The sequence below is a fragment of the Eptesicus fuscus genome, chromosome 10 (assembly GCF_027574615.1).
Source record: "Eptesicus fuscus isolate TK198812 chromosome 10, DD_ASM_mEF_20220401, whole genome shotgun sequence".
NCBI classification, from domain to species: domain Eukaryota; kingdom Metazoa; phylum Chordata; class Mammalia; order Chiroptera; family Vespertilionidae; genus Eptesicus; species Eptesicus fuscus.
In genome coordinates, this window is record NC_072482.1 from 83,135,871 (window position 1) to 83,156,619 (window position 20,749).

Below are 20,749 nucleotides of genomic sequence, written 5' to 3' on the forward strand. Positions count from 1 at the left end.
TTGTGGTGTTGGCGTTTAAGTGCTTCTTTCAGAAATCTTGGGTTCACTCCCCAGCTCTAAAACCTACAAGATAAATATGACTAGGGACTTGCATTTCCTTGTCCGTGGAATGCAGATAGCACCTTGCTTTCTGGTTTGCAAAATTTGTGACTTTGATTCTCGTTATCAAATAAGACAAATTATAGGACACCAAAACAGATACTATAAAACAGATTTTGCCCACCCTTCATTTTTTATTAAGTATAATGTCCGAAGTGTATTCAACCAACACTGTGGTATATCTGTCAGAGTTTGCTCTAAGTAGAATCACTATGAGTGATACAGAATAAGGGACTTTTTATATGACTTTTGAAGGCATTTGCAATGTGTCCGGGCTGGGTTGGAAGTCAGCAAGGAGCAAATTGGTGTAGGAAAGGAAGAATATCTTTTTCTTCTACCCTCCTAAATTTTGGGCTGGGGTCCCTTTAACAAAAGAGAAAACGCATTCCAATTTATTTGACATATGTTTTATGTGACGCTGGGGCCTTCATAAGGAAAGAAAGGTCTTGAGAAGCAGTTAAACCTAAACATTTATATCCTAAGTTTGATGAAGAGTGAAAAGTGGTGGGGAAATGTGATAGGACAAAAGAGTTACGAGCTAAGTGTTGTAAATTGGGGCAAACAGCAAGACCTGTTCATTCAATTCCTCTGGTTCAGGGAAGTAAGGATGCTCCTTTCCATAAAGCAGGTTTATGACCTGCTTTAGGGGAAGATCAGAAAGTCCTTCTAGTATCTGCCATTCCTCAAATTCCTTCAGTTGAATAAATTCAGTATGCCAAGGTGCCAAATTTTAGGATATGGTGTGCTGAACCCCGTCATTGGGAAGGGCAGAAATAGAAATAGAATAGGGACAACTATGGACAAACCAGAACTGACAAGGACAAAATGGAACCCTTGTTTGACTCACACCACCTCAAATCACGATGATGTGGGTGAGCTGCAGGATAAATTGGTGCCTTCACCAAGGAATCTGCACAAACACCTGGCCAGGATTTGGAGATGCTGAAGGAGGCGATCCAGTAACAACTGGCTGACACGCTGAGGTCTGTTGCCGCATGTCAGGGTCAGCCAGCATATCGGAGATAATGTGCTTGAGCTGCAACAGCACCTGCCCTACATCAACCTTCAGAGAATAAACAATGGCTTAGTACTTCCTTTTTACCTCCCAAAAACTCATACAAATTTCTCTTGTGCACAACTTACCTGGAAAGTACTTGTAAAGGAATTCTGGGACATGTAGTTCCAGCTTAGTGATTTGACAGCATGCAAAGCTACCATGTAGGATGACTATAATTTATCATCCAAGACAGAGATACCCGTGAAAGTGAAATGAATAGCTATTAATATTTATTTCAGGACCACAGGCACAAAGCAAGATGCCTCATTGCCCAGATATTATCCACCCTGCATTTAGTTCTCTCCTGGAAGATGAATGTCTTCAGAAACTCCAAGTTAAGGGTGATAGGAGGTGTGGAGGGAAGAGGAAGGACAACCTTACTTTTTTAGTAATTGAGGCTCGGGGGTCACAAAGGTTGCTAGAGGTCTTGGCCCCGAATTTCTGCAAACCAGCCAGGAAGCCCTTCCGGAAATCACAGGGGTGCCCCAATAATTTAATAACTCTTTCAGGACCAAAATTTGTGGGATTTGGTTGAAATTCCTTACAACTTCTTTGCTTTATTTACACAGAGACAACTTTTTCTCTAAGCAATACCTACAAACAAATAGGATTTCAAGAGAAATGATCATAAATGTAGGCATTAGTGGATGTTCTGATTTCCCTCTAGGTCAGAATGTACAAGGAATAAAAGCAGTAACTCTTGGCTCTTCTTGCCTAAGAATGAGGGTCATCATTTATTAGCATCCTCATTCATAAGAAGGGAAAAATCATTATATGGCAATACCAGGTGGTCTCAAACAACATTTGATAATTTTTGCATGCATTCCACAATACATACTTATTTCAAAACAATTCCGTAAGAATTAGATAAGCTAATCTATGTAAAACATATGTGCCTGGCACATAGGAGGCACTCATTAAATGTAACTAGAATTTGAATCTTATTACCAGGAAGTAAGATCAGTAATTTGAGAAGAGAGCCAGCAAGGACATGATGGTAGGAAGCATCAATTTCTTATGAAAGTCTAGCAGACAGCTCCTGATGTGCCTTTTAAATAGATTTTCTAATGAGGTGTGCCATTTATCTACTGCTCTTGGAAATTAATTTCCCTGATTCTTTTCCCCTGGCACTTAGCCCAGTTACGCAGGTGCACTGTTTGTCAGACTAAGTTTAGAGGGGTAAAATGATTCAGGTAAGACCCAAAGTCAATCACAATGTGTAAATTGAACATTTAACAGGTATGTATATATGTATTTTTTATAGGTATCTGTGTGTGTGTTTATAGAGATGTCTGTGTGACTGTATATGTATGAATATGTTATTACATTTCAGGAGACTTGGAATACTGAGACACTGCATGCTCCATTTTAGACTTTATCAGTTCTCATGTATACTGAGTTTTCAAGAATATTTAACATTTTGTGTGCTTCTCATTCTGATTCAAGTCTTATCTCATATTCCACATTTTCTGTTCAATGTTCCAGGACTGTTTGGTCCTTTTGGTCACTAAACTTAAGAAAATGCATTTCATTACGCATTTCCCTGTTTATAAATATCTCGGGGAAGCAGGAGGCTCTGTAGTCCAATGATTCCCAGACCTTAATCAAAGTTGGTTGATTCTTCATGAAACAAGAGGGGAGGAAAGAAAAGAATTTTTTCATTTTAAAGAAATGTTATTAATTCTATTGTTCCTGCATTTTGGTCTTAAAAGTCTCTTTTGAAATTATGATAAAACGACAAATATTGTTTTTGTCACTGTTTTTTAATGTTATTTATTTATTTATATTTATAAAATCAAAAGTTGATAATTCTGTGTTGGACCCCAGGTTTTTTGCTGGTTGTCAATTTGAGGTCAAAAAGCCTAAAAGTATGATACCAATGCTCTAGATCACTTGCTTAAACCTTAGCAAATGAGAGCTTATATTGGGATTTATAATTATATCCATCTATATCCGCAAGTGTAAATCATAGCATATGTTAATACTCACTTTTTGATAGACCAGCTGTTATACATCTTTCAGTGCTATGTTTAAATTCATTTCCTTAAAAAGAATCATTCCTGAACTTTCTATAAAAATCACGTCACTCTATCATAATTCCTCATTATATATTTTTTTACTTTTTACTCATAGCATTTATTCCAAGTTGTATATATTTAATTGGGTCTGATTATTTATTTAATATCTTTCTTCACTGACCTGCTAGGTTTGTAAAAAGAATAGCGAATAGCTTTATCTATTTCATTCACTTGATTTTTTTCTAGTGCTTATACATATGAGCTCAATAAACATTTGAATCAATATTAATGTAAAATAATGATGCATAAATGATTAAATAAAGGGAAGGGTGGTAGAATTGTTTTACACTCTGAATGTTGAGTAATGTGCATAGCATTTCTTCATAAAATATTAGTTTATGATGACATTGATAGTGATAGGCTTCACATTTATAATACTTTTTAAACTTCTGTCTCCCTGATTAGGCCATAAGTATCACAAAGGTAAAAATAGTCTTATTCATCTAAATATGTCTATCTCCCTGCTCACTGCCTGACACGTAACATTCAATAGAATTTGTATGATCTAAACAAAAAGTATTTGCTAAGCATATATAGCAATCAAAAACAAATAAACAAGTGAGCAAAACACAAAACAAGAAAAACAAATACACGACTTTCAAGACAAGAACCAAAGTAGTTGAATGCAGGCTCTGGGGGCCAGAACAGTGGGTTAGAATACTGGCTCCACCATTTAGTAGCTGTGTTGCCTTGTGGGAATTTACTTCTCTGTGCTCAATAAGTATCTTCCGGTGCAGGCAGAGACTCCTGAGCAGAATCAGAAGATGACCGAGACCCCTGTTCTCCTGCTATTCCATGTAGAGGTTCAGACAGATGCAGATGGGCAAATCTAGAGACCCTTCTCTTAGTTGCTCTTTAATTTGATGAGGAAAGCAGGAGGGCAGCCTTATAGCTGGGGGTGAGTGGGGGAAGAATAACTTATTTGAGAATGGATACCATACAGTCAGAATTAAAGTGCCAAACACCCAAGAGGATACTGGAAACAGCAGTCCTATAGTATTTGGAGACTGAGAGAAGGTGAGATCATACACTGAGCCTGATCCTGAGGGGAGGGGAAGCTGCCAGCCCCAGCTAGCAAACTTGGAAGAGCCTCTGGATTATTCTAGATTCAAAGACAATCTTGCTGATTTCTTCACATTGACATTGATTAATTACCAGGCACTGTGGTATGTGATTTATATATATTATTTTATATAATACTCATAACACCTTGTGAGGTATTACTACTCTTATTGTCATTTTACAGTTCAGCAAATGAAAGCACAGCGTGCTTTGAGATTCCCCCCCCCCCCGCCACTATATAACACTGTCAGAACTCAGCATATTATAAATTGGATTATGAGCAGGCTGAATATAGAAATAATTGGCATGAGGCGTTGTGGTCTTGATTTAGCTTAGTGACTTTGGAAAAAGCAGAGGTCTCGATGAATTGTATAAACATGGCAAAAGCTGATTTTCTGATCATCACACAGCTATTAGTTGGAGAAGCACCAGGACTAGACTGAGGTGGGTAAAGAACTTACCTTGCATGTAAAATTTAAGAGTTCTAGAAAATTCATCAATTAAAATAAATGATATTTTAATGCAATATTTAACAATTCAAAAATAATGCAAACAACTGTGATTACAAAATATCAAAACTTTTAAATGAAGACAGGATCATTTTTACCAATTTTTCCTTTTGTTTCTGGTTCCAATATGGTTTGGCACTGCCCAAGGAGGGAGGCTTGAGCTTGAATGCTATCAATCTGAGCTCAGAGCCCATGCTTGTAACCATCGTTTGCTGAAGTTGCTCCAGATATGAAAGATAAAGAAGAGTCAAATATAGCTTGAAGAACGTAAGGCTGATGGTCAAAGATAATGGTGAAACCATGGAATTGGTCGTTTGGGAGGAAAGTAGAAAAAATGACTAATTTAATTTCCCTAGTATATTTAGAAACTTCAGAATCTATAATGTGTGGCTTCAAGGACAGAGAACAAATAAAAATCTTATTTAACTTTAAACTTTTTCTTGCTTCTCTTGGCACTCTTTTATGAGTGTCAAGAATCCAATTACTGATCTTAAGGAGCCTAAAGCAGTTTCCCCTGCATCTGGTGGTATATATTTCTGTAAGAAATAGAAGAAGATACTATTAAGAGTACTTGAACACTGAGAAACATTTCTTATCTCATATAATAGAAGTGCTGGAAGCAGGTGATTATTCCAACATTGGATAATTCAATGCCTCAGCAATGTCATGGACTCAAGTTCTTTCATTTTTAACCTTTGCCTTTCTTAGTGATCCAGCTACAGTTCGTGTGGGTATAACGTGGCTACAGCAGCTCCAGGTTCTCTGACTCCATGCCACAACTTTTTCACCCTTTTAACAGCAAGCAAACCCCTCTAAGAATCTCCCATCCAACATCTTATTCTAGAAACAATTGTGAATTCATGTTATTGTTTGTTTGATAGCAGTATAACATAATAGCTAAAAATCATGCTCTGGAGGGTACAAAGTCAGACTCCATCATTTACTAGCTGTGTAACCTTAGCCATATTATTTAAATACTCTGTGTCTCATTGTTTCTATATTTAATATAGAGATAAAATAATATAGCTATCAAATTGAATTATTGAAAGGAAAAAGTGAAGTTAATATTTGTAAAGTTCTTAGAGTGATATCTTACAGGTAATATGCACTTTATAAGTGTTACCTACTGTTGTTATCTGAGGATCCTCACTGTGATATATGTAATTTAACTCATGGAAACAGAAGAGGTAAGAAAGTAAAGTTATCTGAGTACTCTTGAAAAGGAAGACTTTAATAAAAGGTTTAGTTGCATTGTATATTATTCCCTTTGAAATGATTTGGATGTCTGAGGAAAGGAATAAGGATTAACTTGAAGACTGCTATCTTATTCAATATCTATATCTATGTCTATGTCTATATCTAGTCCATATCTATCATTTTTTAAAGTTGTTGTCTAAGTGGCTAAAAATCAGAAGTTGATCTCAAGCCAGCAACATTGACTTCATAAAAGTAGCCTAATTTGACTATTTTAAAACCAGGCTATATATATATATATATATATGTCTGCAGAGTTTATATAATACATTTAAGCATAGGGATAATTAAACAGATGCCTATTTTGTTGGATTTTATTGTTATGTTCCTCAGTGAACACTTAGAAAGAACAGCAATGGATAAATGGTCTCAATCTATTCAGATCATAAAAACCCCATTTGCAGTATTCTTCCATTAGATATAAAATATACTAGGGCTAAAATGTCTTTAATGATGTCAGTAAAATCCAGTTCCGTATATATAATTCTTTTAAAATTCTCAGTTGCAATGATAAAATCCATTCATTTCCTTTCTCTGAGATTTAATCTATCCATTCACACTACTATACCTTGCTCACACGAAACTGTCCAGAATGTAGCAAAATAAAGACCAAAGAGTAAAGTTACAGTGATGCTGAATCCTGGAGATAGGTTTCTCTGAGGCCAGCATTTTATAACTTGTCATCCTTGAATGGGTTGTGAATCTCCTCAAATAGAACATAAAATTTAAAATTTCCCCAGAAATCTTCTCTCTCCTATCATTTCCCCCCTCTCTGTGGAATCTTACCCATCAGCATAAAAATGGAAGATTTCTTCCTTCTTTAACAGTACCAACAACAGAAAACCCATTATGATTCCAGTCCTCCATCAACCATTTCCAAATTCCTACCATTTACTTTACAGTAAAATGTAATTACTGCCTCTAGATTATTCCCATTTGGTCTTCAATGCATCCCACTGAAACTGTCCTTTGGGATTGCCAGTGACATCATCATTAAAGCTAAAAGTCACTCTCACTTGACCTATCAGCTACATTTGTCAGTGATCATTCATCCTCAAAACAATTCTTCACTTCATATCTATCTAGTACAGCTAGTACATTATGCTCTTTTTTTCTGTGTTTCAATTCCCCCTCTTCTCTCTCTCTCTCTCTCTCTCTCTCTCTCTCTCTCTCTCTTTCTCTCCCTCCCTCCTTCCCTGTTCATCTCTCCTTCTCTGACTTATTCCTATATTCTAAACATTGAAGCGTTCCTGGATATACTCTCTTGTTGATCACATTCAGTGTCATGTCTTTCAATATCTTCTATTCTCTGTCGAACTCCCAAGTTTCTATCTTCCGCGAGGACTTCCCTTTTGTAGATCATAGTGAGCTATACAATATGACATATAGATGTGTAAAAGGCAACTCAAGTTTGACAAGTCTGAAACTCAACTACATATGTGCTCCCCCTAAAATCCCTGCTGCTTCTCTCCAGTTCTTCCCATTTTAGTAAATGGCATTTCCATTGTTCTGGTTTCTTATACCAAAACCTGTAGTTATCCTGTATCCTTCTTTTTCACACCCTACAGGCAAACGGTCAGTCTATACTATTAATTCTATCTTTTAAATACATTCAGAATCTGATCACATCTCATCCCACACACTGTTAAAACCCTGATAGAAATTATGGTAATTTTTCTGCTAGATTACTTCATTGGGCTCCTTTCTGATCTTCCTATTTCCAACCTGGAATTCTTCCAATACTCAACACAGCAAAAGACATTACATGAGTAAAATCACTTCATTCCTCTTTCCGTGACTTCCTATCACAATCAGAGTTAAAGACTAATTTTGAAGTACTTAACCTTTAGATAATATAATATGCTGGTATAATTCTGGTCTCTTAAAATATCAAAGAGAAAAAATAATGTCTGAAAAACTAAAGTAGTTTTTTAAATTAAGGAAAACATAAATCTAAAATTTAATTACAGGTTGATGAAAAATCAGGTGCAATGCATACTATGTTTCTGGGTAGACCACCTCTTCAATCAGATCTTAAACACTGTTCTTACCCCTTCAGATAAATTTTCTTATAATTTGAATGAGAAGAATAATATTTTGAAAATACCTAAAATGTCTAATTGCTTGCATTTTTTATTATTTAATCTCTCATTCTGCAAATGCTTTATATCTCCTAGGATAAAAGAAAAGGACAAATTTGTGGACTTCATTTGTTTTCTAATTTATCCATTAAAGTTATTAGAAGTTCAAAGACTTTTTATTTTTTGTTATTGGATATCTAACAAGGGTAAAGAAATTGAATCTAACCAGAGCTCAATATGATCACTACCTTGACAATTCCATATTTTTCTTACTGTATCACAAATGATAATAAATGGACCTATCAGTCTTATTTTAGTCACAGCTACTTAAGTCAACTTGGAACTTAGAGCTTATCTGAATATTTAAAGTCTTCTTTACCATGATGTTTTCCAGTACAATATGGGCCAACCATGATTTCATCTGTTCCTGACCATCCATAACTTAGAATATATATTGCAATTTAGATAACAGAACTATACATTATTTTAATATAGTTCTAATTTTTCCCATGTTAAACTTTTATTTAGATTAAAATTTCTCAAGGGCAGCTACATTCTTGGTTACCCCATAGTATTTGAACCACAGTTACCCAATAATGTTTCTTTTTAATTGAATACATGTGCTTACTAAAAAAAAAAATGCAACTTATATTTCTGAGCAAAAAAAAAAAATGTAGCCAAGAGATCATTTAAATTCATAAAATTGATGTATTCATTTAGTCAAAAGAACAAATCTGGAAAAGTTTTTCTTAGTTTTTTTGGGAATTACTGTAAAATTTTCTTCTTTTAAAATTACTTTTAGCAAGCTCTATTTCCAAGATTGGCTCAGATCCTCTAAAATTCGTACATCATGCAGTGGAGGAAACTACGGACTGGGTCTATGGCTTCTTTTCTTTGTTGTCTGACATCATCTCGTCTGAGGGTGATGAAGAAGAAGATGATGATGGGGACGAGGACACTGATACAGGTACAAAGAGCAAAGAGACATATTTAACTGCTGGGACCAATTTTAGATATCCATCCCAGGGGTTTGCTTACATTTAAGCAAAAATGAGAACTTGGGTCAATCTATATAAACCAAAATGAATATACTAGTACTTCTGAGTGCTCATAGAGAATCAACAGAATGCCAAATGCAGTAAATGTGTCTCATTTGGTTTTCACCTTATAGTTTATATGCAATTATGGCAAATATGTCAATAGTAAATGCTACCATCAAAGTAGCATTATAGTAGAAGGTCTTATTTTGTGCTACTATAAACCCACAATAGAAACATTTATGTGTTTCTCGGAGGAAAGTAATAGCTGTCTTGCAAGTTTATCCTTAGAAAAGCTGAAGTAACTGTAAAACTAAATATACATATAAATGTTTTATGCACATAAGTCATGTTCTTAGTCAAATTCTATTAAAATCACAATCAAAAGTAAATTTATTGAATTAAATGGAGGCGTAGAATAGAGGGACACATTCTAAATTTTATGACAATTGTGCAACTAATATATGTACTCATATATTAATAAATAAAAATAAATAAACTCAAATTACACATAAATTACTATTGAATAGATGTGAAAATACAAAGCATTTTGATTCTGCATTTTAGTAAAATTTTAAGGACAACCTTAGTCATCATGTATTCAGCCTTGACTACCAGGAAAGCTCCTATTATTTTAGCCCTTTATATGACTTTGACTGAATTTGTATTTGGCCCCAGTGAGAGGTGGAGAAGAACAATAGAGAACTGAAATTAACATGATATACGAACTATGATATATAATTTGGATCACTGCCACAATTTTATTGAACTCATAAAAGTAGAACTATGTCTAATTAATGTATTTAAACAAAGTTTCTATTTAAAAACTGGAATTTTGAAAACAAAATAATATAAGGACTTTTATTGTCAAAACAAATAGATGTTTTTTAAAAACAAAAAAATAAAATGGGAAAATAGAGAAGCAATATTATGCTATGTTAAAAGATTTTCTAATTTATTATTTTCTGTCTTGGTTTAGGAGAAATAGAAGAGCCTCCCTTGAAAAAAAAAGGTTGGTGGTTTTTTTTGTTGTTTTTTTTTTCACTTTTGAAACTAAAATCTTTCTCTGTGGTAATATTGATCTTCAGCATAACTTAAATATACTTTACTTGAGTTTTAGCCTTAATTTATTTTTAATATAGAGTATTTAATGATTAGATCAAGATTTATAGTTAGGAAAAGAAATACTCAATTCTTTCCAGTGAAACTGACCCCACTGTTTTTCAGCTGATTATTTAATTGATGCCTTCTTCAATAGATGTGTGAATCCATCTAACACACAGACCAATGTGAATTGGGATTGTGGGAATGGGGGCTGAATTCTGTAGTCTTGGAAATGCCCCAAGAAGATTACCCATGTTCTTTATTCTCCACATGGCCAGATTTATTGATTCTCAATTTGTATTCTTATTTTATTACCAGTGTCCTGGTGCACGGATTGGTGCATATTGAAAGGAAATTAATTAGAAGAAATATTTTAATATCGCTATTCGCCCTTTATAATAGAAGTGTCAACCAAATTCATGATCAACAGTGACAGATTGAAACACATGCATGCGATTGGTGATATCATAGCTATAAAATAAACTTGCTTAATTATACCTGCTTTCTGATTTAGCTAAACTTTTTCCAGCCCAGTGAAGCACCCCAACTTCTCTTTCAGGTAATTGTCAGTAACCCAGCAGTAAATATCAACATGAAGCAGATTATTGTTGTAGATTACGCAGGGAGAACCAAGGGTAAAATACTTAACTGTAGCAGTGTTTGACTATGTTCTGCACAGTGAGAAAACCTGAAGGCATTTTCAAGTTCCACCATGTCTTACTACTTTTCAGCAGGGTCAAGTTTCTAAACTTTCTAAATCTTTCTTGTCTTGCTAATTAAAAGACAATAGGATTCTACAAAGTCTCCTATCTACATACCCCAGGACTTCTGTGAGGATCAAATGAGATGAGGCACAGGAAAACGCCACACAAACATTTGTTGACCTATAAAATGTTTGCATCTGGCTATAAAGCAAGTCGTGTCCCTGGGCTGAAGAAACTCCAACGGGGCTAGTCGCTAGGGATAGGAAGCCAGGCATTGCTACATGACATCATTACACAGCACCCACACCGACCTTTTCTGGGCTGGGCGGGGCTGTGGCCCTCATTTTGCGCCATGGGATCTCGGCAGCTTTGGCTATGATTTGGTGGGGTATCACTCCGGGGTGGTGCGGGGCCTGTGTCCCACTTAGGGAAAGTCAAGTGTTGGTTTGTCAGTGCCAGGTCCATGGTACCATTTATTTTCAAATGGCCAGTGCGCATCATGGCAGCTCCAGCATTAAGCATCTGTCTCCTGGTGGTCAGTGCATGTCATAGCAACTGGACAGGCACTTAGCCTTTTATATATACTATATAGATTGAATTGTTTTTATTTTTAGGTAGTAAAAATAAAACATGGTGGGACACGGTGGCTGAGATAGTGTTGAGGATAATAATCTTGGAGGCACAAGCATATTCAGTTAGTATGTATCGTGTAGGATCCTAAAGAAGTACAGTTACCTGGGTATGCTTGGATGTGGTATATAAGAATTCCTTGCAGGAATAACTAGATCCTTATGCTGAATGAGATGCTCACAAATTCAAAAGATGGGCACAGTAAGGCTAGGAAAAAATGGTATAATTATGAAGTAAGAGCCTCAGAAGGGCAGAGATTTCTACAGGAAAGAGTCGGAATTATGTCTGCAAGGGAAAATAGGGAGTAAGGAACACTATCCTCAGGTACTTTTAGTGTGACTGAGAAAATGCCAACACATAAACCAGACTTGACACCGTAACAATGTTTTAGTTATTGCTACCCACGTTTAGCAGCGATATCTTGGGAATATTTATTTTAGAGGAGGTCTTGCTGGCTTCTATTGCTATCTTCCCTAGAACACTGGATACAAACAGTGGGATCCACATTTGGAGCTTCAGCCTTGCTTGAGCAGATGATAATCACCTCACTGTGTGGGGTAAAATCCACTCAGTGTATGTTAATTTTGAAAATATTAATTTGACCAACCAGAGAGAGCTAAACCAGTGAAACACAACTGTGACAAAGCCATCCAAAAATGAAAGTGGTCATGAAGCTATGGAGAGGAGGAAAGACAGGTTTCCTGACTCACAAATCCAAGATGAGAACTCAAGAAGTCTAGAAAGACGTTAGCCATTACATTTAGGTTAAAGATTCTAGATTAGTTTATTAGTCTTTTGAGGTAAGAAACATAGTCTTTTTACATCTGATCTTTAATGAATAGTGCCTAGAACAAAGCCAAACTTTAAGCGAATCAGTTACTAGTCATTATCTGGAAGTAACTGTTTGTGTATATGTCTATTGCAATTGGAAGAGAAAAACAAATAAATAATGATTTCTTACTTATACATAAATTAAATTCTATAAAAATATAATATTCTCCATGAGTCAATACCTAGTATTTAATAAAGAATCTGTACTTCTTTTTTTTTTTACTTGAATTTTCCTGTGGGAATATTTTAAAATTAAGTTTCATTTAATGATTAACATAAATTGCAAATTCCCACAAAGCTATTTAATTATTGTTTCTTAAGGTATTGCCTTGATTCCTTAAATCAACAGGAAAAAAAACAAACATTAAATAGTTATTTAGGGCACTTTTAAAAAAATGTCAGTAACGCTTATTAGTTAAAATAGTCTAAGGGATATACTAGTATGTGTTTAAAACCATGTATACAAATATCTTCTTGAAGAATTACTAGGAGCAGAATTGATTTTAAAATCATGTGAATATATATATTTTTAGTAATATTATTTACAAAGGTACATGAGAAAATGAACATTTAAGGAAACATCTTATGTATCCTACCTTGGGTACAAACTCTATGTAATTATAAACATTAGTTGAAGTGGACTAAAGAAAATAGATTTCACCTGACCAATATGGCTCAGTGGTTGAGTGTCAACCTATGAACCAGGAGGTCACAGTTCGATTCCCGGTCAGGGCACATGCTGGAGATGCAAGCTCAATCCCCAGTGTGTGTGTGTGTGTGTGTGGGGGGGGGGGGGGGTGGGAGAAGGGGCGGCAGGCAGGAGGCAAGTGATGGATCATTCTCTCTCATCATTGATGTTTCTCTCTCTCTCCCTCTTCCTTCCTTTCTAAAATCAATACAAATATATTTAAAAAAATAAAAGCATTTTTTAATGTTATTACTCAGGTAGTGATATTATAAGCTTATCCTTATTTTAAGGTGAATTATTTTATACATTTTCAGCTTTAAATATTGTGGTTTAAAAGTTTTATTTTGTAATCTGGAATGATAGTCTCAGAAACATTTGATCTTTATTCATCTAAATTATTATTTATTAACATCTTCATTAATATTCTTTCCCATTCAGATATATTGAATAATATTTAGCTAAGTTATATTAACTAAATTATCAGGCTTTTGTTGTTCATTCAATTGCTGGTGTTTATATGAAGCATTTTTATTTAAATGCACTTAAATTGTTAAATGTGCACTTGCTCTTTGAAATAGGGACTGTCATTAAGTTTGAACAGGACCACATATGATGACTGATATTTCTGTAAGATTGTACCTGATGCATGTCAACAGCAGAGGAAGAGTCTCTTCTCTACTTAGAGCAAAACAAATTACATCCTCCTTATAGTTGTGTTTTTAAATTGCCCTAAAGCTTCTCAGGTCAAAAAGAGCCCAGTAAATTTAAACTCAGTTCCTTCATTGTGTATTTTTCTCACTTTATTGAAATCCACAATAGCTCTTTGCAGTCAGGGTGAATAAGGAAGAGCCAGGAAATTTGAGCATCATAAATATTCAAGACTTTAGGATTAGGCCATTGAGAAGATTGCATCGAGTCACCGTGAGTAAGATAGATGGACAAGTTCCCGTGCCACAGATTTCATTGCATCCATCTTTGCTGGCAGCTTCAGCAACTTAGACCAGGCTGGACATTAAGTGCCCGAAAAAATATGGGGAGAAAAGGAGGGAGAATGGAAAGGTAACTAAACTTGTTAAAATTCATAGCCTCAGAATATTGGTTACTAGGTAGGTCACAGTAACATTGTTAAGAAGGTACATTTATTTTTGGACCTCTTTAAATAAGTCTCAATCAGAGCTCAGCTTCATAGCTGCACTGTTGCATACTGCCCTCAAGCTCAGACGGAACTCTGTGCTTTAAACTCTGTCTTTCTCAGTATTGATCAGATCAGTGGTGACCGGGTAACCAAGCCAGAGAGAACAGACAGTGGGCTTGGAGGTGTGCATTAGGATGAAAAGACTGAGGAAGCAGAAGTAAATGGAAAGATGGTGAATGATCCAGAAATGCACTTCCCAAGTAGTTGCAGCTGTTGTGAGTTCTGGACCCACCGTGTCAGGCAACTTGAGTACCATGTGCTGCTAAAAAAAAAGAGTTTGTCTCCATCAAGGCAAGGAAACTAGAACCAGGATGATGAAAAGAACAGTGGGTAAGACCAGAGCCCGAAGGAACAGGCCAAAGAAAGCAAGAGATCAGATTTTGGCACCAGCCTCATGGGGAATGAAAAGGCTGTCTGAGACAGCTCAACACAGGCCCAACCATTCTAAGTCATTCTTGTTAGAGCAAGAATAATATCTGCTACATTCTTACCTATAAGTAAAACTGGATACGTAATTGAGGTGTGTATAAATGGAAAGTTGTCAAGTCCATTGTATTCCAGACTCTTTTTCTCTCTGGCTCTGTATGTTTCTTTCCCTCAAATCATGATAAACTAAGGTGCAGGTTGAATGCAGATGGCTTAATGTGCACCCTGTTCCAGATTATGTATTTTCATTTAGAAAAACTGGCTGAAAAATAAGTTTTGAAAAATAAAAACAGAGCCAAGTTGGTGTGGCTCAGTGGTTGAGCTTAGGCCTATGAACTAGGAGGTCATGGTTTGATTCCCAGTCAGGACACATGCTTGGGTTTTGGCCTCCATCCCAACTAGGGGGTGTGCAGGAGACAGCCAATCAATGATTCTCTCTCATCATTGATGTTTCTATTTCTCCCTTTCCCTTCTTCTCTCTGAAATAAATAAAAATATATTTTAAAAATCCATTTCAAACTGGCTTAGTGGAAAATATACTTTACTAGAGGCCTGGTGCATGAAATTTGTGCATGGGGGGTGAGGTCCCCTCAGCCCAGCCTGCACTCTCTCCAATCCAGGACCCCTTGGGGGGTGTCCAACTGCTTGTTTAGGCCCTATCAGGCCTAAACCGGCAGTCAGACATCCCTCTCACAATCCTGGACTGCTGGCTCCTAATCACTCACCTGCCTGCCTGCCTGGTCACCCCTAACTGCCCGCCCCCACCAGCCTGATTGCCCCTCACTGCCTCTGCATGCTGGCTTGATCACCCCTAACTGCCCTCCCTGCTGGCCTGATCGCTCCTAACTGCCCCCCCCCCGGCAGCCTGGTCACCCCTTACTGACCCCCATGCAGGCCTGCTGGTTGCCCCTAACTGCCCCCCTGCTGGCCTGGTCGCCCCCAACTGCCCCCCCCACCAGCCTAGTCACCCCTCACTGGCCCCCCTGCAAGCCTAATTGCCCCCAACTCCCTGTGCCCCCCACCAGCCTGGTTGTCCCCAACTGCCCCCCCCCCTGCCAGCCTGGTCATCCCCAACTTCACTACCCCCCTGCAGGCCTGGTACCCTCGTACTGCCCCCCACCACCAGCCTGGTTGCCCCACGCAGCCTGCTTGTTCAGTCATTTGGTCATCCCTCACTTACCGCCCCCCCCCCCCGCCTGGTCGTAGGCAGCCATCTTGTGAAGGCATTATGGTCAGTTTGCATATTACCTCTTTATTATATAGGATTACTTCAAATAAGTGAAAAATACAAGAGTAAAACTGGCTCGAAGATATCTAGATACAGGTTTTTTAACGTCATTAGTAACCCCCCCCCCCCCTTTGCTCCTGACCTTGCTTTGTTCATGTGTTTCACTTGTTTAATTCTTAGTCAGGTTATCTTCTCCATGGCAATTAGGATCACCAGAAGTTTGAGGCATATATATATATATATTGTTGTTGTTGTTTGTTTTGTTTTGTTTTGTTTTGTTTTTTCCTTTAGCAATGCAGGAGAGAAGACTATGCTTTTCCCCAAGTATTTCAGCAAAACCAGTGTATTTGACTCTCCCTGATTTGTATCACAACTCAAACGTGCTCCATGGAACAGCCACATTAGCATCTTCTGAGAGTGATTTAGAAATGCAGAACCAGGCTCCTTCTAGACCAACTGAATCAGAATCTGCATGTTAAGAAGATTCCCCAGGCGACTCATATGCACATTAAAATTTGAGAAACATCAGTCTAGACAGTATTCTGACTGTGGTTCTAAAACCACCTGAGAGCTGATTGAAATTGGAGAGCTCTAAAAGGTTCCTCACCATGAGAGACTACAGTAATTGATTAAGTTTGGACTGCAGCTCAGGAATAGATTTTAAAATCTCCCCAGATGATTCTGATGTGCAGCCACATTGATCCTGTCTAGTATATCATCCAATATGAAGCTCAAATACTGACACTGTCAAAACCTTATCCAAATCTGTAAACTCCACTAGTGATTATCTCCTAAATGGTATCATATATAATCATTTCCATCTCTGTCTGGTTTATGCACACGTGGGAAATAGCATCTCATTTTATAATTGAGAAAATAAAATTCAAAGGAAAAGATGGATTAATGTGAGATGACTAAATTAATGGTAAAAATGAAATGGAATAGGTATTATCTTTATTATAAAAATTTTTTATTTTATGACATTTACCAAAGAATCAAGCCTAACAAAAAAAAGATCCAAACTATTTTTATGTTTATGGCATTCAACATTACTGAAGGAAACTGTCCTCAATATTTGTCTATCACTATATCTGACATATATGCCCACTGAATCACAAACACAAGGTGCTTTGAGGGGGAGAAAATATTTCTCTTTATTTCCTTCAGTAATCGTTGGCCAGTAGTCTACTTTCCTCAGAATTTTTGTTTATCAACAGAAAAATCATCAGAAAATCATGGAAAAATACAAAGACTTATACATCATTTGGTATATTTATCTAAAATAGTGAGAATTCAACAAAAAAAAAGACCCCCATAATATTTCCTATTAGTTACTAAAAAGATGAAAAGGTTTGCTTGGTTATTTATCATAATTAAACTTTTGTATACTAATCACAAGTGGCAGAATCTTGCAAATAGAGATATGTTCAAATGAATAAATAATTTGAATTTTCAATATTAAAATTAGAAAAAAATGTAAGTGGGCATTTTATATTGTCTGGTGCTTGTGAGATATATATAGAAAACATAATGATAAAAGGCATTCCTTGAAATTCACAACCCTCATAATAATTTAATAAACTGGGTTGTCATCTAAAAGAATCAGGATGGTTGCCGTGGTGACAGAGATTACCCCTTCAACTTCTTGAGTCTGTCATTTAAAAATCTAGATTCATAATATTTTTTATTTATTAACAATGTATCATACAGATAGAGAAAAATTGCTTTAAATTGGCCACGTAAATCTTAAACAAAATTATAAACTACCTACTCAACAATAAGCTTTGTTATGATTGTAAGTAGATAGAAACTACTTATCACAAGCAAAATGCATGTAGTGTAACAAAAGAACTCAGAAAGACTTCACTACAAAATTATTCTTCAGAATCATTAGAGCAACCTAGTTTCACTAATTTTGGTCCCATTGATGGCTATCGCTGGCATTCTTTTCATTTTTAGTACCCATGGCCTCTTTTCCCAAGTTACATATGAAAAAGTTGATCTCAGAGAGTCTTGGAAAAATCTGTTGGTCCCTGATTGCTATTGGCATCATGGGAGACAGAGAGCTTAGATGAACACATTTTGATAGAATTAAATGCCTAAAGAAGACGAAGGAGAACCAAACTAATAAAACAAATCGTCACTTCTAATTTGGAGACATTTTAAAGATTTTGTCTATTGCAGCGATTTTCAACCTTTCTCATCTCATGGCACACATAAACTAATTACAAAAATTCTGCTGCACACTGAAAAATATATTATATTTTTTGCCGATCTGACAAAAAAAAAAAAAAAAAGGTATAATTTTGATACATCACACCAGACCGCTATTGTTGTGTTGGCTGTTGTCACTTTTTTTATTTGACAATCTAAGGTAAAAGAGGTCAATGCCCCTGACTAAATAGTCAGATATTGCATGTTTTAAAAATTCTTGCGGCACACCAATTGAAAATCGCTGGTCTATTGAGTAATTGTGTGTTCCCCGTGGAATGTGCAGCATTCACTAGGAGACCGGAAAATTCTGCATTATACCTAAGCATTCTAATTTGGGCCACCAAGGGAATCTTGGACCTTGTAAGCCACAATACAATCTTGAAGCTTTACTGGTACCAAAATGGCTTATGATTCTAACCAGGACCGGATGCTAAGACTTATAGGTCTCTAACCTAATTGCAAAGCACACATATCTGGAGATAAATAGTGACTGCTTTGACTTTCTTCTTTGTCCCTGTGTCCAGGATTGGTTCATGTCCAAGTGCACTGTTCTTAAAGACTGTCATGATGTTAAATGCAGGTTTTTTTGCTGTCATACATTGCTGTCATTTTACACACAGTGGAAGCAGTCATCTGTCTATGGACACTAACTATTAAGTAACTAGACACTAGTATTAATATAATAGAAGGGTTTTTCTTTGAAGTTTGCTCAAAACCATAGAGCAATAAATTTCTACTTTACCAATTTAAATCTTTGAAATTTAATTTTGTGTTCTTATACAAGTGGCTCTTAGTTGACAAGATCAATTGAGAGTAACAAAGCAGGCATCAGCTGCTTATGAGGAAAATATCCTTGTGAAGTCTAAATTGGTAGCATGTTGTACTCATTTGGACAGGTGCCTGGATGGTCATCATTTCCTGGCTGAAGTGTGTGGAGAGAGAACTGGCACATTGTGTAGAGGCTTTACTGGATTCTTCAGACATCTGATAGCCACACACGGTGACAGTAGTGATGGAATCCAATCCGCAAAGAAAATGCAATTTGGCAATACAAGATGCAGAGGCATTTAATTTAACCTTAAGTTTGAATCATCAGAAATGAATTTCTTTTGTATTTTATGAGAAAAGAATGTAGGTGTGTGTATGCCTTTACAAGGTTAGCTGTGCTTGTCTACGCTTGCCACCATAGAAGTACTAAGGGTCTTCAAAGGAACATCAGTTAAAAAATCAGTTCATGATGTTCTTGCAAATAAATGCTCATATAAGTCGTCATATTTCTGCTTATTCTGAGCTGTAGAGATGTGTGTGTGTGTGTGTGTGTGTGTGTGTGTGTATGCTAATCTATAACCCCTACTTGCAAAAACTCTGAGTGGATATGCTCAGATCATTGGGTTGTCCTGGTTTGGATTAGGCTAAAGTGCAGCATCAGAAAAAAAAAAAATGGGGCTTTATTTTTGAAATTGGTCTGAGTTACACAACTGGGTTGTGTTTACTCTATTAACTATAGAGTTTCCTCATACACAAGCTTCCACCTACCTTGCAGGAAACACTGGCATGCACCAACACAGCCGATCTGGCCCCATAGAGTACCACCCTGTCCAAGCAGTGTATTTCCCCAAAATAAGACAGGCTGGAGGTCTGTGAAGGATTTCCAGGCAGGATGTCCTTAGCACCTAATCCTGCAGAGATTCTAACTCAAATCTAATCCTCCTGTGTGATTTCCGGAATCTCTTTTATTCTTCTGATGGGCTAACAGATGCATGTGGAACACAAACATACACACACCCCTGCCTCTAAAGGAAAAATATTATTCTAAATGACCATTTTAAGGCCTCTCATTTCACAATGAATGTAGCATTTTATGTAACATTTTAATTTATAATATTTCATCCCTTTTCTGTATTAAAATTCATCACTACATGGAGTAAGAAATCATCTCTTAAGGTGACTCCCTTAGCATGCCCAAAGACCACTCATTCTGTCTTTGACAATATACTGCTTTTTTTTTTTTTGGCCTAAGTTATACAAGGAGCCAATCTTCTCCACAGCCCTTGTTGGTTAGAATAGGAGGAAAGAAGCAGGGTAGTATTGGCAGGGGGACATTCTAAGTTTAGTTTTTCAATTCACTTGTAAAATATTTAACCCTGTAGATGACTTTAGATTTTAAAAAAGATCATTTGCCTACCCATAGGACTAGACCAATGCCATCAATAGTAATAAATTGTGAGCCACATATGTAATTTGAAAATTTTAAGGAGCCACATTGAAAAAGTAAAAATAATTATAAAAATTAATTTTAATAACATATTTACTCTAATAAGGCTATCAGGGCTCGCTCACCCAGAGAAGCAGAACCAGTAGGAAATTTTGCTAATATATTTTATATTGAGACATTCATTACGAGGAGCTGTCCTATATGATTGTGGGGACTGGCTATGTAAGTCAGGAAGGGAAGGTCATGGGAAAACTTGAGCCCAGTGCAGGGACCAAAACCATAGCCACAGAGAGAATTTCTTCCCTTTCCCTCAGAAACCTCAGGTCTGTTTACAAGG

The 20,749-nt window shown here is 36.5% G+C and overlaps 1 protein-coding gene across 4 annotated transcripts in view; it reads left to right on the forward strand.

Moving 5' to 3' along the window:
• TRDN (triadin) overlaps window positions 1–20,749 on the forward strand; it is a 280,530-nt gene that overhangs the window by 49,292 nt on the left and 210,489 nt on the right. For all 4 annotated transcript variants that reach the window (XM_054721940.1, XM_054721941.1, XM_054721942.1 and 1 more), the window contains exons 3-4: window positions 8,943–9,107; window positions 10,157–10,189. In XM_054721940.1, coding sequence (XP_054577915.1) covers window positions 8,943–9,107; window positions 10,157–10,189 — 198 coding nt within the window. The remainder of the gene's footprint in view (window positions 1–8,942; window positions 9,108–10,156; window positions 10,190–20,749) is intronic.